This window comes from Trichosurus vulpecula, chromosome 1 (assembly GCF_011100635.1).
Source record: "Trichosurus vulpecula isolate mTriVul1 chromosome 1, mTriVul1.pri, whole genome shotgun sequence".
Lineage (NCBI taxonomy): Eukaryota > Metazoa > Chordata > Mammalia > Diprotodontia > Phalangeridae > Trichosurus > Trichosurus vulpecula.
The window spans coordinates 232,070,783-232,084,177 of NC_050573.1; the positions used below are offsets into that span (position 1 = coordinate 232,070,783).

Genomic DNA, 13,395 nt, shown 5'->3' on the forward strand with positions numbered 1-13,395 from the left:
AAGAATTGAGCTCTGATCAATGCTGTGGCCACTCCCAGAAGACAGATGATGAAGTACGCTTCTCACCTCTTGGCAGAAAGGTGGTGGTATAATACAGGGCCAGAATGCGACGTACATTTTTAGATACGGCCAGTGTATAAATTTGTTTTGCTTGACTATGATTATTTGTTATAAGGGAAGAGAAGGAGAAGGAGGAAGGGGAGAACAAGAACAAGAAGGAGGAGGAGAAGGAGAACAACAACAAGAACAAGAACAAAAAGAAGAGGAATACAAACAGGAACAAGAACAATAAGAAGAGGAACATAAACAGGAACAAGAAGAAGAAGATCAAGAACAAAAAGAACATGAGCAAGAAGAGCCAAAAGAAGAGGAATATGAACAACAGGAAGAAGAACATAAGCAAAAAGAACAAAAAGAAGAGGAACACAAACAGGAACAAGAACAAAAAGAAGAACAAGAAGAACATGAACAAGAAGAACAAGAACAAGAAGAACAAAAAGAAGAGGAACATAAACAGGAACAAGAACAAAAAGAAGAACAAGAAGAACAAGAACAAAAAGAAGAACAAGAAGAACAAGGACAAAAAGAAGAACATGAACAAGAAGAACAAGAACAAGAAGAACAAAAAGAAGAGGAACATAAACAGGAATAAGAACAAAAAGAAGAACAAGAAGAACAAGGACAGAAAGAAGAACATGAACAAGAAGAACAAAAAGAACACAAAGAGGAGGAACAAGAAGAACAAAAAAGGAACATGAACAAGGACAAAAAAGGAACAACAAGAAGAACAAGAACTAAAAGAAGATGAACATGAACAAGAACAAGAACAAGAACAAAAAGAAGATGAAGAAGAACATCAAGAACTCAGCTATAATTATGTAAAATGTGGTAATTGCATCCAGCAAAACAGAAATATGTAGTTCAAATTCCAATAATGTAATAACTATGTAAGATTCATTACTGACACTAAGCAGGACCTTTTGTATGTTTTGTATTTATTTATTGTCTATGTACATGTTTTCCTTCAATACAAAGTAAACACCTGGAGGACAAGGGTTTGCTTTAGTTTCATCTTTGTATCCTCAGTGCTTGGCACAGAACATTTCTAGGTATGAAGTAAGAAGTCAAGAAGTGGTGAGAGTATGGGAGTCTTGGGACAGATTTAGGAAGAGGAAGGTGAAGGATTTGGAATGTTCTATTGTATTTTTTTTACTAATTTTGTTATATATTTCCCAATTACATTTTAATCTGGCTTAGGCCATACTCAGTTGCAAGTTTGATACATCTGATGTAGACAGGCTTTCCAAACAGTTTCGTTAAAGCAGATACAGACCAATTTCTCTCTGCACATTCATGTGTCTCTGTTTTCATGCATCTCTTGATGTCAGGCCCTTTGCCTCATAAAGAACTCCCTATAGCTTTTAGTGTTTTCTCCCTTAAGAGGATCTCTACTTTTCTCTGTCCTCTGTTTCCTTTAAAATTTCAAGCCCAAGGGCCAGCTCAAGTGTATACAATCCTGAGAGTCACCACACTACTGAGCACTAGAACAAGGATCTCCTTGGTAGTAGGGGCCAACTAGGATGAATATCTTAATATATATATATATATATATATACACATATATATATACATACACATATATATATACATATATATACACACACACACACACATATATATACATATATACACCTATATAATGTATGTGTATGTATATATGTATATAAAATATTCACGTATCCTTCACAAACTGAAAGGGGGAGGGACATAATGGACTCCTCTTGGCAGATATCCATTACTTGGGAGTCAAGTCAAATGAGATAATTGTATGTAAGGCATTTTCTTTTAAGTGTTATTTAAATGAGATAAAGCACTTGGAAAACCTCAAAGAGTTATATAAATTCTGGTTACCTTGGTGATGATGATGATGATGATGATGATGATGATGATGATGATGATGATAGTGAAGTCAGCATTCATAGGCAGAAAACAATCAATAATTGTGGTCAATCTATTCTGGTGATTGGAATTTGTCAAATGTAGTTGATGCTAAATATGATGCTCATTTCATAGGGTTGTGAAAAACCTAAGAGGAAACACATGTAAAATGCTTTGTGACCATAAAGTAACTAAATTTAAGTTCCCTATTGTTATTCTTGCTTAGGCATTCAGAAGCCTAACAGAATGAAAAGGAATCTGAAGAGCTTGCCTAATTTTAAGTGGTGATAATTCTCCCTGTAGTGTAACCCCCTCCCATATTACCTCTGGACTGAATTATACACATAAACCCTATTACCCATGAGAACCTTCATATGTGGGACAATTTGTTAAAAATTTTTTGTTCATTTTGAACTTACCTAGAGTGTACTTTTTAAGTTTTTCTATTCACTCACCAAATGTTCTGACCCTTTTCTTTCCTAACAAAACCCATGAGGTCACAATTAATTGTGTATTGCCCTGTTGAAAGGTTAAAATGAACTGTCTGAAACCCAAACTGAATTTCTATGTACCTGGGAGAGATGGGCAGTTTCAAGGGGAGTAGGGAGCTAGAACAGTAGCTGTTCTTAGAATTGTTTTTCTCTGACGTAATCCTCCCCTTTTGTCTCCTCTGTTCTGTCTTCTCTCCCTCTACTCCCAGATTCTGTATGTTTACAGTATGAAAACACTATTGATGCTGAATTTTGAATTTGGAAACCATGGCCTGACTTTTTTCATCTATTCTGCATGCATTTATAATGCCCATTTTTTAAAAGGACAAATTCTATGTTCTGTTGCCTAGATTTTCTTTCACATTTTCCAACTGTTCCAACTGAATCTTTCTGGTAAAATGTTTTGTAGAAGTTTTAAAAAAACCCTTATATAAATGATGGTCCTGTTGAGCAGATATTCACATAATTAGATAAAATTATTTCTATATGAGAATTAAAATAGAATTAAATGAAATGCCTATGTGGACTTTTATTCAACTTGTGTGTTTGTTTATCTTGTGAGAACTTGGCTTTGTCCGGAAAGTTACAGAAAATCTCTGTTGAAAAGGGCTATAATAATAAAAATGCTAATTCACATTTACATTGGGCTTTAACATTCAAGTTCATGAAACACCTTTGTAAAGCATAATTATTATCTTCCTCCGTTTTACAGTTGAGAAAAACAAGGATCAGAGGGACTTACTTGATCATGGTCACATAGCTAGTAAAACCCAGGTCACCTGGTCCCTTGTCCTCTACTCTAAGCTCTTTAAAAGTATTATGATTTCTTTAACAGAAGAGAAAATTGAAGTTAAATCTTAGCAAATAACAGGTGTAACCTCACAATATGGCTAAATCCCTAGGAGTTTGTGATAAAATTAGTCTTTCCACAAATGTAAAGGGTAAATATTCATGCATATTTAAGTCTATAATAATTAAGTCCATGATATCTTTCTCTCTCCAGAGCCCCCCCCCACCCCGCCCCCCTCTTCTACCCCTACTCCAGCAAGCCTTGTTTCCCTCTGGCCTCCCCTGGTCTAAAACTGAAATGACAGAGACTAAGAAGGCTGGTCATTTCAATTCCATGGCTACCGTCTGACTGTGGGCAGGGGTGTTTGGGAGTAGCTCAGCCCAGAGGGAGCCCAGATGGCAGGGCCCCACAGTGGGGAAGAGGGAACCTGCCAATAGGTCAAATATTTTCTTGGAATCCTCTCCCGTGGGCTACTTTGCTCAGCCTGAAAAAAAAAACTGCTTAATTCCATCATAAGCCTGCCTTTCTATTTTCCCCAAGTCATGGTTAACTTTTCCTCCCGGTCATTTCCATCACCTTAGCTCCATGCAGGCTCAGGACAAGCCAGATAGCCCAGAGTAAAGGTTCGCTGATGGTGGTGTGGAAAGGTGGGGGAAATTCTCCATGTCTCATACCTGGGCTAGTAAGACCCAAACTGAAAGCCTGTAAGTACTGGCTGGAGGCTGCGGTTCCATGAAGACTGAAAAGATGCTCAGTACTTCTGGGCTGTCCCCATAAATGCAGCAAAAGGAAGGCAAATAAAGTTGAAGTCCCAAATGGACAGACCCTGGGGAAAAGGGGCTGGTGGCAAACTTCGGCCTCTAAGGATCTGGGGGATTGAGGGGTAGAATGGTCGAGAGCCTTTCAGTGAAGCAAGAGGAGGGGACTGGGCCCCGATAAGGAGGGGGTGGGGACGGTGGGGGGAGGGGTTTTCCGGGCTCTGGGGAGTGGGAAAGCCAGAAGAGTTTAGCACTCCAGCAAAGGAGAGAGGCAGCAGCTTTTCTTCTTCCCTGGAGAAGCTCTTGTGGCTGCGTTGCTGCTGGAGGCAGCGGGGAAAATGTTCCGCTGCTGCGGCCGGGGACTGATAGTGGCAGCGCTGCTGCTGTGGACCACCGGGCAGTGCCAGCAGAGAGGTGAGACTGGGGATGCCGCCGCGGAGCTCCGCTACGGTCCCTACCCCAGTGGGCTGCTCCGGGGAGGGGGCAGGAGGAAGCTTGAAGAGATCGGACCTCTTGCAGGGTCCCGGCTCCGGGCTTTGGCTTCGCCGGCTGTGCTGGGAGTGCGCGTGGAAAAGCAAGTCTCTCGGGATAGCTGATGATCCAGGTTGTCAGCGTTAGGGGATCCAACCGGAATCTAAGAAGGAAGCCCCAGAGGGATCCTCTGGCTCCTGGGCAGTTGGGACTGGGAGCGGGAAGGTCTGCTGACGCCTGTTCCCTCGGGGCTGACTACAGCCACCTCTCCCCGCGCCCGCGTTCTTTGCTTAGAGATTTCTTAGAAAAGTTTTGCACTGCCCAACTTCGGAGTTAGCCCGACTCTCTTTTGAGGGACTGGAGACGTCTACCGGGCGCCTTGGGAGCAAAGTTATTTATTTTCCTTGGGTAGGGATAGGGTGGGGTGGGGTGGCGGGAGTGTGAGTGCTAAAGGGGGGAGGTGTAGCTGGAAGGGGAGATAAAAAAGGGGGGAGACAACTCAGCTGGCATCCGCCGACTTTACAGTTCCCAGGGCTCCTGCTTGGAAGGTTTTTGTTGTTTAATTGTTGGGTTGAAGGTGGGGGGTGGGCTTGGTTGCTAACCCTCGGGTAATGCTGCCCCCCGCCCCCGCCTCTGCGTCCGGGAATGAATAGGGCAGGAATTCTCCTGCAAGCTTCTCATTGTCTGCCTTCAGGAAGTCAAACCGTGTCCCCTCTTCCCTCTCCCCTCTTTCCCTCTCCCGCCTTCAGCTCTGGAGGGCTTCGCTCAGCTTGGCAGCCCGGGAGGTACTCTGTCCTCTGCTGCCGGGTCTGCGTCTCTCCTCTGGCTGGATGAATGGATGGAACGGAGGAAGCCCTCGGGATTTCCCGCCCCGGAGCTTGTTATCTAGAGGAGAATCCGGCTACCACTGCCCTAGGCAGATGGCGTCCGAGCGGACAGATGCTCCCCTTTGCTCTTTGTGCAACCCTCCAAGTGGCCAAACCGGCTTTTTCCCCCTAGTACGTTGCGAGAGAGCTCGCGCTAGAGAGACTGGTCACTCCGGGGAATGAGGAATCCGGGCTGTGGTTTCCTTGACTAACATTTTTGCCTCTCAGATAGGATGCCTCATGGTTGCAAGGTTGTCCAAGTACTGGACGATCCTATGGTGTTTATCTGTAGCGTTCTACCCATTCTTATAGAGGCCATTCTGCCCCATCCCCCTTAAATCCACAGTTTCTCGTTGACCCGGCGCACCATTGGGTAAAGCATCAGGCGCAGCGCCTCGCTAGAGGTAGTAAATATTTGCTGAATAAATAAATAAATGGATGGTCAACAATATATACAATTGGACTTTCTCCGCAAACACAAATTCCTTTGGAAAACCTAATAAAAGTCGGACAGAGCAAGAGAGTTCATTGTATTCCAACGGGCACGGACTGAGACTATATTGTCTTGTGTCTGTTACATTTAATTTCATGTCAGAGTAAGGGATCTCAACATTTAATGGCAATTTTGTTCAACTCACTTTGGGGGGCTTGGAATTAGTCTCATTGCTTAGTGACAATTAAGTAGCAATTATTTAATAGGCTGGCTATAGTTACTAGGAAAATAAATGTTTAGTATTTTGAAGATCTGTAATTTTCAGGTGTCAGTACTTCCATAATAATGTATGCAAAAAGACGAGTTTAAAAAAAATACTATTTCTGATGTACACAACGATAAAAATGCATCCATCCTACTCCAACCCCCAACAATTTACCAGCGGATAACTTGGGAAAACTTGGAGCTTCCCTGATTTCTGAGATCTGGTAGAGACAGAAGAATGAATAGCAGCTTTTGGATATCTGACTAACCGTTGCATCACATCATATTTGGCATATTTGCCAATCCTGTCTCAGAGCTACCTTCTCCTTCTTCATCCTTTACCAAGCATGTGGGTCAATATCTAAATTCCCGTGTCTTATCCATAGTTAGTAAATTATGCAGATGGAAAAGGATAGAAATAGATGAGTATTAAACTACTGCTCATACAGAGTTTTAGTTGGTTTAGCTATCTCCACCTCCAATCCATTCTTTGAAAATGATCATTACACAAAATGCGGAATGCTAGGAATTTTCTATACTCTACTCTTTGGGTAATATACCAAAAGGAAACTTGTAACTGTGGCATATTATTTCATTCCCACTATAATTATGAGTGAGTATATGGAGTGTTTTTGCTTAAGTACTAAGAGGGACTTATCTTTCTAATAGAAGGCAGTATTATACCCACAATCATGGCAATCACTAAAGATCCAAGTCATTTCAAAGGTTAGGTTGTTAGCTATTCTGTTTCACAAACATTTTTTCCTACTAGAGCATGAATCCAAGGCAAGACAGATTTGCAAGTATCTGAAGAAACTCTTTAAATTCTGGTTGTGTGAGCAATAAAAGACAATTTTTAGTAATTTAAGTGGTATTAAAATGTGATAAACAAGAAAGATGTGTTCTTTGCTTTATTTTGAAAAGACATACTATCCCCACCCCTTTTCTGTAACTTTACTCCCAAAGTAAATACCCACAGAAAATCGTTGTCTTAGCAGCTGGAAACAAGAATATGTATTATAGTAACATCACAGCTCAGATTCCAGACTTTGACCCCTTCCTCCTTTCTTTTCCTCTTTTCCACACATTGAATGCAAAGGCTACATCCATAACAACTTAATGTTGCATGTTTGAGAATTTAAATATAGGAAGGCATGAAATATTTTTTATCAAAAGATCTATCACATAATTTGCCACTTTTAGTATTGAGTTAAACTAGGAAGCATATCATAAAATGCTGATAGTACAGTTGAAACTGATCTAGTAGTGCTGCTACAATTTGTTGATTCTCAATATTCTATGCTGATCATTATCCACCTTTATCAGGTTTATACCCTTAGAATCTATCTTCAAAACTCTAGGCACAAATGGGAGATTTCTATGACTGTACTTCAGAATGTCTTCTTCCAGGCTAAATCATTTATCTGCCTGAAAATCTTTTCATCTTGGGAATCCTTTCTGATTCTTCATTGAAGTTACTGCATCCTATCTCCTTTATATAGAATCATCCTTCATATTGTAAGATGACCTCATGCGGTCCAAACATGTGATTCCCCCTTTAAGCACTACCTATTTACTTCTATGGAATGTTAATATCATATTCATTTAGTATTTGTACTTTTCAAAATATTGAATTGTCTTGCTTATCTGTTTAAATTTAGCAGGTCTTGGCTGCTAAGTGTTCTGTTTTCTAATGCTGTTTTCCTAATTTCTTTGGAATGGGGAACAACCAATCATTGTTTGATTTTGTAAAATCGATGTCTTCCTACAAGTTCTGTAATAATAATAATGATAATGATGGATGGCTTTGCTCTATGTACATTGTCACATTTGATCCTCATAACAATTCAGTATGTCAGATGCTATAATTTTTCAAGCAAGATGAAATTTATAGGAACATCCCTTTTATGTAAAAAAAGGAAAAGGTCATAATTGGGAATCAATTTGCAACAGGATAGGTCAGTGCCTTTTTAAAAAAAAATACAGTCAGCCAACCAAGTTTGTTTGACTCTTGGACCACAGGATACTTAAAATACTCTAGATAATTTTGATAAATCAAGGGGATAATGTACCCCCTAGAGTATAGAAGTTAAGTAGGGATAGATGATTACATTTATTTATGTTTGATTCCTTATTTAGCCCACTTGATTTATCTGCATTGCCCAGAGATGTTACTGAATGAATAAGGTAATATGTAAACACATGTACTTTGTTCTAATATGCTCTCATAAGGGACATGTGCAAATTACTTTCATGCTTGTAAATATTCATTATTTCTTGTTTAATATAGTATTCATCTGAAGACAGCCTAGTAAATACATGTATTTGTTAAAAGAATGTAATACGTAATAAAGAAGACAAAAATGAAGTGAAAGTTAATTCATTTAAATTCATATATTTGGGTTCTGTTGGAACTGGCCTGGCTGGGATTTCTACTGAAAATTCCTTGGTGCATTTGGGTTCACCTAATTTGTATCTCATTTGTATGGAAAGTGATAGTCTCTAGGTAACCATTTAATGGCTCTAAAGCCTTCAAATCTGTTCTTTGTTTTGATAAAAGCTGGGTCTGGAGACCTTTCTTTAGATAAGTTTAAGTTTTCTGTGACCTTGTCCTTTGTTTGGAGCCTGGGGACATACAATGTGGTCAGTGAGATTCCCAATCTAACTGCTGGATAACATTCTTGTCAAGGTAAGCATTCCTCTATCTCCAAGAGTTAATCCAGAAAGCATCCAAGGGATGGAAGAGAACTAAAAACACACAGGGTGTATTTCAAATGGGCTTCTTTCCTCCTCTTGTTTCTCCATCTTCTTTTTTGGGAAAAAAAATTATTTGAAGTTCTGAATCACTTCACTTTTGAAATTATCCTTGAAGTCTGACCTGCTGCTCCAGCAGGTAACATTACTTAAATTCTTGCTCCAGATCTGTTTGCTTATGTATTACTGGTGGACATGTCAAACCTAATCGATGAGTACATATGTGAAGTGACTTTTTCACTTTCCAAAGTATTTCCTGCATTTCTATCTGTTACTCCATGTTTCCTTCCAGCAATTCAGGAAATTCTCTAAAACAATAGTAAATGTTAAAGATGCTCTTCACAGTTTGTTTCTCTCTTTTTTAAAATAGAAAAATGATTGTCTTTTCATTGAATCCTTTGCACAGAATTCCTATTTCAGTCAAATGATTGTGCTTGTAACATGGCATTCTCCCAGCCTTTTTTCTCTGATCCACCTTGCATACAGCTACTGTGCTAATCTTGCTAAAACTCCCATTTCAAAATGGCAGACATCTAGTGTGAAGCCTCTAATAGTTCCATATCACCACTCTGATACTATGCTACCTATCTAACCTCATTTTATTTAAAAAAAAACTTATTTATTTTTAGTTTTCTACATTCACTTCCATAAGATTTTGAGTATCAAATATTCTCCCCATCTCTCCCCTTCCCCCATCCCAAGATGGTATGTAATTTGATGTAGGCTCTAAATATACATTCATATTGAATCTGTTTTCACATTAGTAATGTAAGGAAGAATTAGAGCCAATGCGAGAAACCATGAGAAAGAAGCAACAAACAAAAAAGGGGAAAAAAAAGAGAGAGAGAGCAAATAATATGCTTCAATCTGTATTCAGACTCCATAGTTTTTTTCTGGATGTGGACAGCATTTTCCATCATGAGTCCTTTGGAGTTGTCTTGGATCCTTGCATTGCTAAGAAGAGACAGGTTTATCAAAGTTAATCAATGTACATTGTGTCTATTATTGTGTACGATGTTCTCCTGGTTCTGCTCACTTCACTCAGCATCAGTTCATTCAAGTCTTTCCAGGTTTTTCTGAAGTCTGCCTGCTCATCATTTCTTACAGAACAATAGTATTCCTTTACAATCATATACTACAATTTGGGGCAGCTAGGTGCCACAGTGAGTAAAGCACCAGCCCTGGAGTCAGGAGGACCTGAGTTCAAATCCAGCCTTAGACACTTCATATACTTACTAGCTGTGTGACCTTGGGCAAGTCATTTAATCCCAATTGCCCTGCCTTCCCCCCTCCAAAAAAAATCTTAAAGAAAAAAACAAACACATATTACAACTTGTTCAGTCATCCCCCAATTGATGGGCATCCCCTCAATTTCCAGTTCTTTGCCACCACAAAAATAACTGCTATAAATATTTTTGTGCATGTGGGTCCTTTTCCCATTTGTATGATCTCTTTGGGATACAGCCCAAGAGGTGGTACTGCTGGGTCAAAGGCTATGCACAGTTTTATAGCCCTTTGGGCATAGTCTAACCTTATTTTCAATGATACCTCAATGTGAGCCCCCAAAATAGATGTTCATTTCTACCTCCATTCCATTGCTCCAACTATTCATTCTACATGAAATGTCCTCTTTTCTTATCTATTCTTTCCTGTGCAGCCTTCAAGGTTCATGGATCAAAGTTTGCTTTAGTATTCCTGTCTATAATGATCCCCATCCCTTTGCTAAATTCCTGTTGTAGTTTTGATGAAGTGAGATATTCCATCTAGCCAAGTTCTTTCTTTTTTTTCTCTACTGTTGGCTGGCTTTTAGGTTGCCACTTCTTGAATCTGTGATTTTTGTTCCTGTGAGTACTTCTTCAAATGAGATAAACAAATAAGATATATGTGTAAATCACTTTGCAAATCTTCAAGTGATACATAAATGTAGCATTATTATTATTCCCCCACTGTAGATCCCAATCTATCTATGAGTTAGGAAAAAGAGATGATTTATAGAGTTGCAGTGGCTACAAAATTAATTGCCTTGTTGATGGACCTCCAAACTGTCCTTAAATGACAAGTACACATTCTTATATAGCTGGTTTTGATAGCTAGACAAAAGCTAGAGTTTTTGTACCACTAGCATAATCTTTCAGAAACCAGGATCACCTCCATGCCACAATAAGACATTGGAAGAGCACTTTAGGGTAGTCACACCCAAAGGCTCCCCAAGGGCAAAAATCAGATTAACCATAGATCTGGATTTAGATCTTTTCCCATTTGTTCTTTTCTTCCCCATAATCATTATAATCCAGTTTACACCATTGTTTCAAATGACCAAGCTTGAGATGAAAATTATTCAATCCAGCACACAGAACATCACAACTTAGACATACAATGTATGGTACTTAAAAAAGAACTTTAAAAATATATAGTCAAATTGAAGGAAATATAGTTTCATGCTACTGTTAACTGGTCCCAGTTTAAATTATTAGACTATTCCTTCTATGCGCCTCTTGTTTGTAAAAGAAAATTTTGTACTTTCTTTTTGTAGGCACAATTTTGCCAGAAATTTTTCTTAATTTGTGATTTTTCTAAATTTAAGCATCTGTCTGTTTAGAGAGCTGACAGCCTCCTCATACCCGAGGACATCTCTCTAACACAAATCATTTTGAAGTCATATTTTTACAGAGTTCTTGAATGAGGAAAATTTCAGAACATGATGAAACAGCTAGAGTTCAGGATAAAAGTTCAGCTAACAGTTTTGTTTCATCAAATAGCATAATAGTCACACAACTTTTGGCCATACCCTTGGAGAATCATTTTCCTAAAATCATGCCATCCCTCTTTAACCACTACTTATGAGGATTCTCCTTTCAGTCTGGTCAATACCATCCTAACTTCCATTAAGTAGAAGTAATCAAAGAAACTTCCACCTTTTAAGCAGATCATTACTCTGAGTCTATTTAATTCCTTCTGGGCTTGAGGTATATCTATCTACGGCGCCATGTCTGGGCCACCTCCTCTAACTGCTTTGTGGAAGGAGTCCTTCTTGGTCTGATCAGAGAGGGAGGAGCAGGATATTGTTTAAGAATTGATAAAGACTGATAAGGTTTTACTTCTAGATTAGTCCAAAGGTTCAAGGCTAGGATTATTTTTAAATGCTTTCTTTCTAAAAGAGGAAATAGGGGTAGGGCAGTTTTTTTGTTTGTTTCTACATGTCTGCAAGCCTTTAAGGTTAAAAATGGGAAAACATATAAAGATGGCATATCAAGGTTCTGACCTGTGTGTGTGTGTGTGTGTGTGTGTGTGTGTGTGTGTGTGTGTGTGTGTCTGTGAAGGGGGTGGGGTAGAGATCTGGGAATCTCTCCACAATTAGGATTGTTCTTTGGCTGTTGACTTTTTCCTGATAGGGGATGGATGCAGAACTCAAACTCCAATCTTAGAATCTCAGAATCCTGGGCTTGAAAAAAGACCTCAAAATCATCCAGTTCTAGTCCAGGCCTCAAAGCATGAATCTCTTGCTTAAAACATTCCTAATATGGGTTCATCCAACTTCTGCTTGAAGAATTCTAGTGATGGGGAACTCACTACCCGTATCTACAACCCCCAGTGAAGCTTAACTTCAGATTTTAGAGCAACTTTAATTGTTAGGGAATTTTTCCTTATATTGTTTTGAAATTTCCTTCACTGTAACTTCCACACATTAGGACCACCATTGGTACTAATCCTTCCCTGTAGGACCAAGGAGAACAACTCAAATACATCTTTCACAAGACAACTCTTCAAATATTTAAAGATAACTATTACATCGTACTCTCTCTTTTCTTTTCTAGGTTAAACATCCTAATTTCCTTGAACAGATCCTTAGGTGGCAAGATTTTTTTAATTAAAAATTTTTAACAAACAAAAATCTATTTTCTCTCCCTTTTACTTCCTTCTTTGGAAAGAAAGGAAGAAAGAAAGAAAAATGTCCTGTAACAAATATGCATAGTGAAACAAAATGAATTCCTGCATTGACCACATCCAAAAAAAAGCATCTCAATCTGTACGTTAAGTTCATCACCTACTTATGTTAGGAACTGAATATCCCATTGCATCATGGGTGCTCTGGCATCGTGTTTGGTCACTGCATTGATCAGAATTCTTGTCTTTGAAAGTTCTTTGTTTTTACGATGTTATTATTGCAAAAATTATTCTCCTGGTTCTATTCTGCATCAGGAATACAAGTCATCTCAGGTTTCTCTGTATTTCTCCCTTTCATCATTTCTACCTCGCAATAGTATTCTATTACAGGGCTGTCCAAAATGAGGCCCCAGGCTGCATGGCCTCCCCCACTCCCCACCCCCACAGTGTGATTTATGGATTTATGTGGCCTGCCTACAGGCATAGAAATTTACATAAATGTTTTAGTAAATGAAGCCCGAGCTACCTACCACAGAGCTCTTACTAAAATAGCGAATCAAAATATATTGTCTATTTTTTTTCAATAAAAACCTAAGGTTGGACAGCCCTGTCCTGTTACATTCATATATACCATAAGTTGTTCCATTCCCCAGCTGATGGATGCCTCCTTAGTTTCCAGGTCTTTCTCACTTTAAAAAAAATCTGCTAAATAAATATAATAAAATAATATAATAAATAAATAAAC

The 13,395-nt window shown here is 39.0% G+C and overlaps 1 protein-coding gene across 1 annotated transcript in view; it reads left to right on the forward strand.

Moving 5' to 3' along the window:
* The first annotated feature begins 4,315 nt into the window (after window positions 1-4,315).
* The window catches only part of LAMA1 (laminin subunit alpha 1), a 193,764-nt gene continuing 184,684 nt past the window's right edge, over window positions 4,316-13,395 (forward strand). Inside the window, exon 1 of the mRNA XM_036764599.1 lies at window positions 4,316-4,391. Coding sequence (XP_036620494.1) covers window positions 4,316-4,391 — 76 coding nt within the window. The remainder of the gene's footprint in view (window positions 4,392-13,395) is intronic.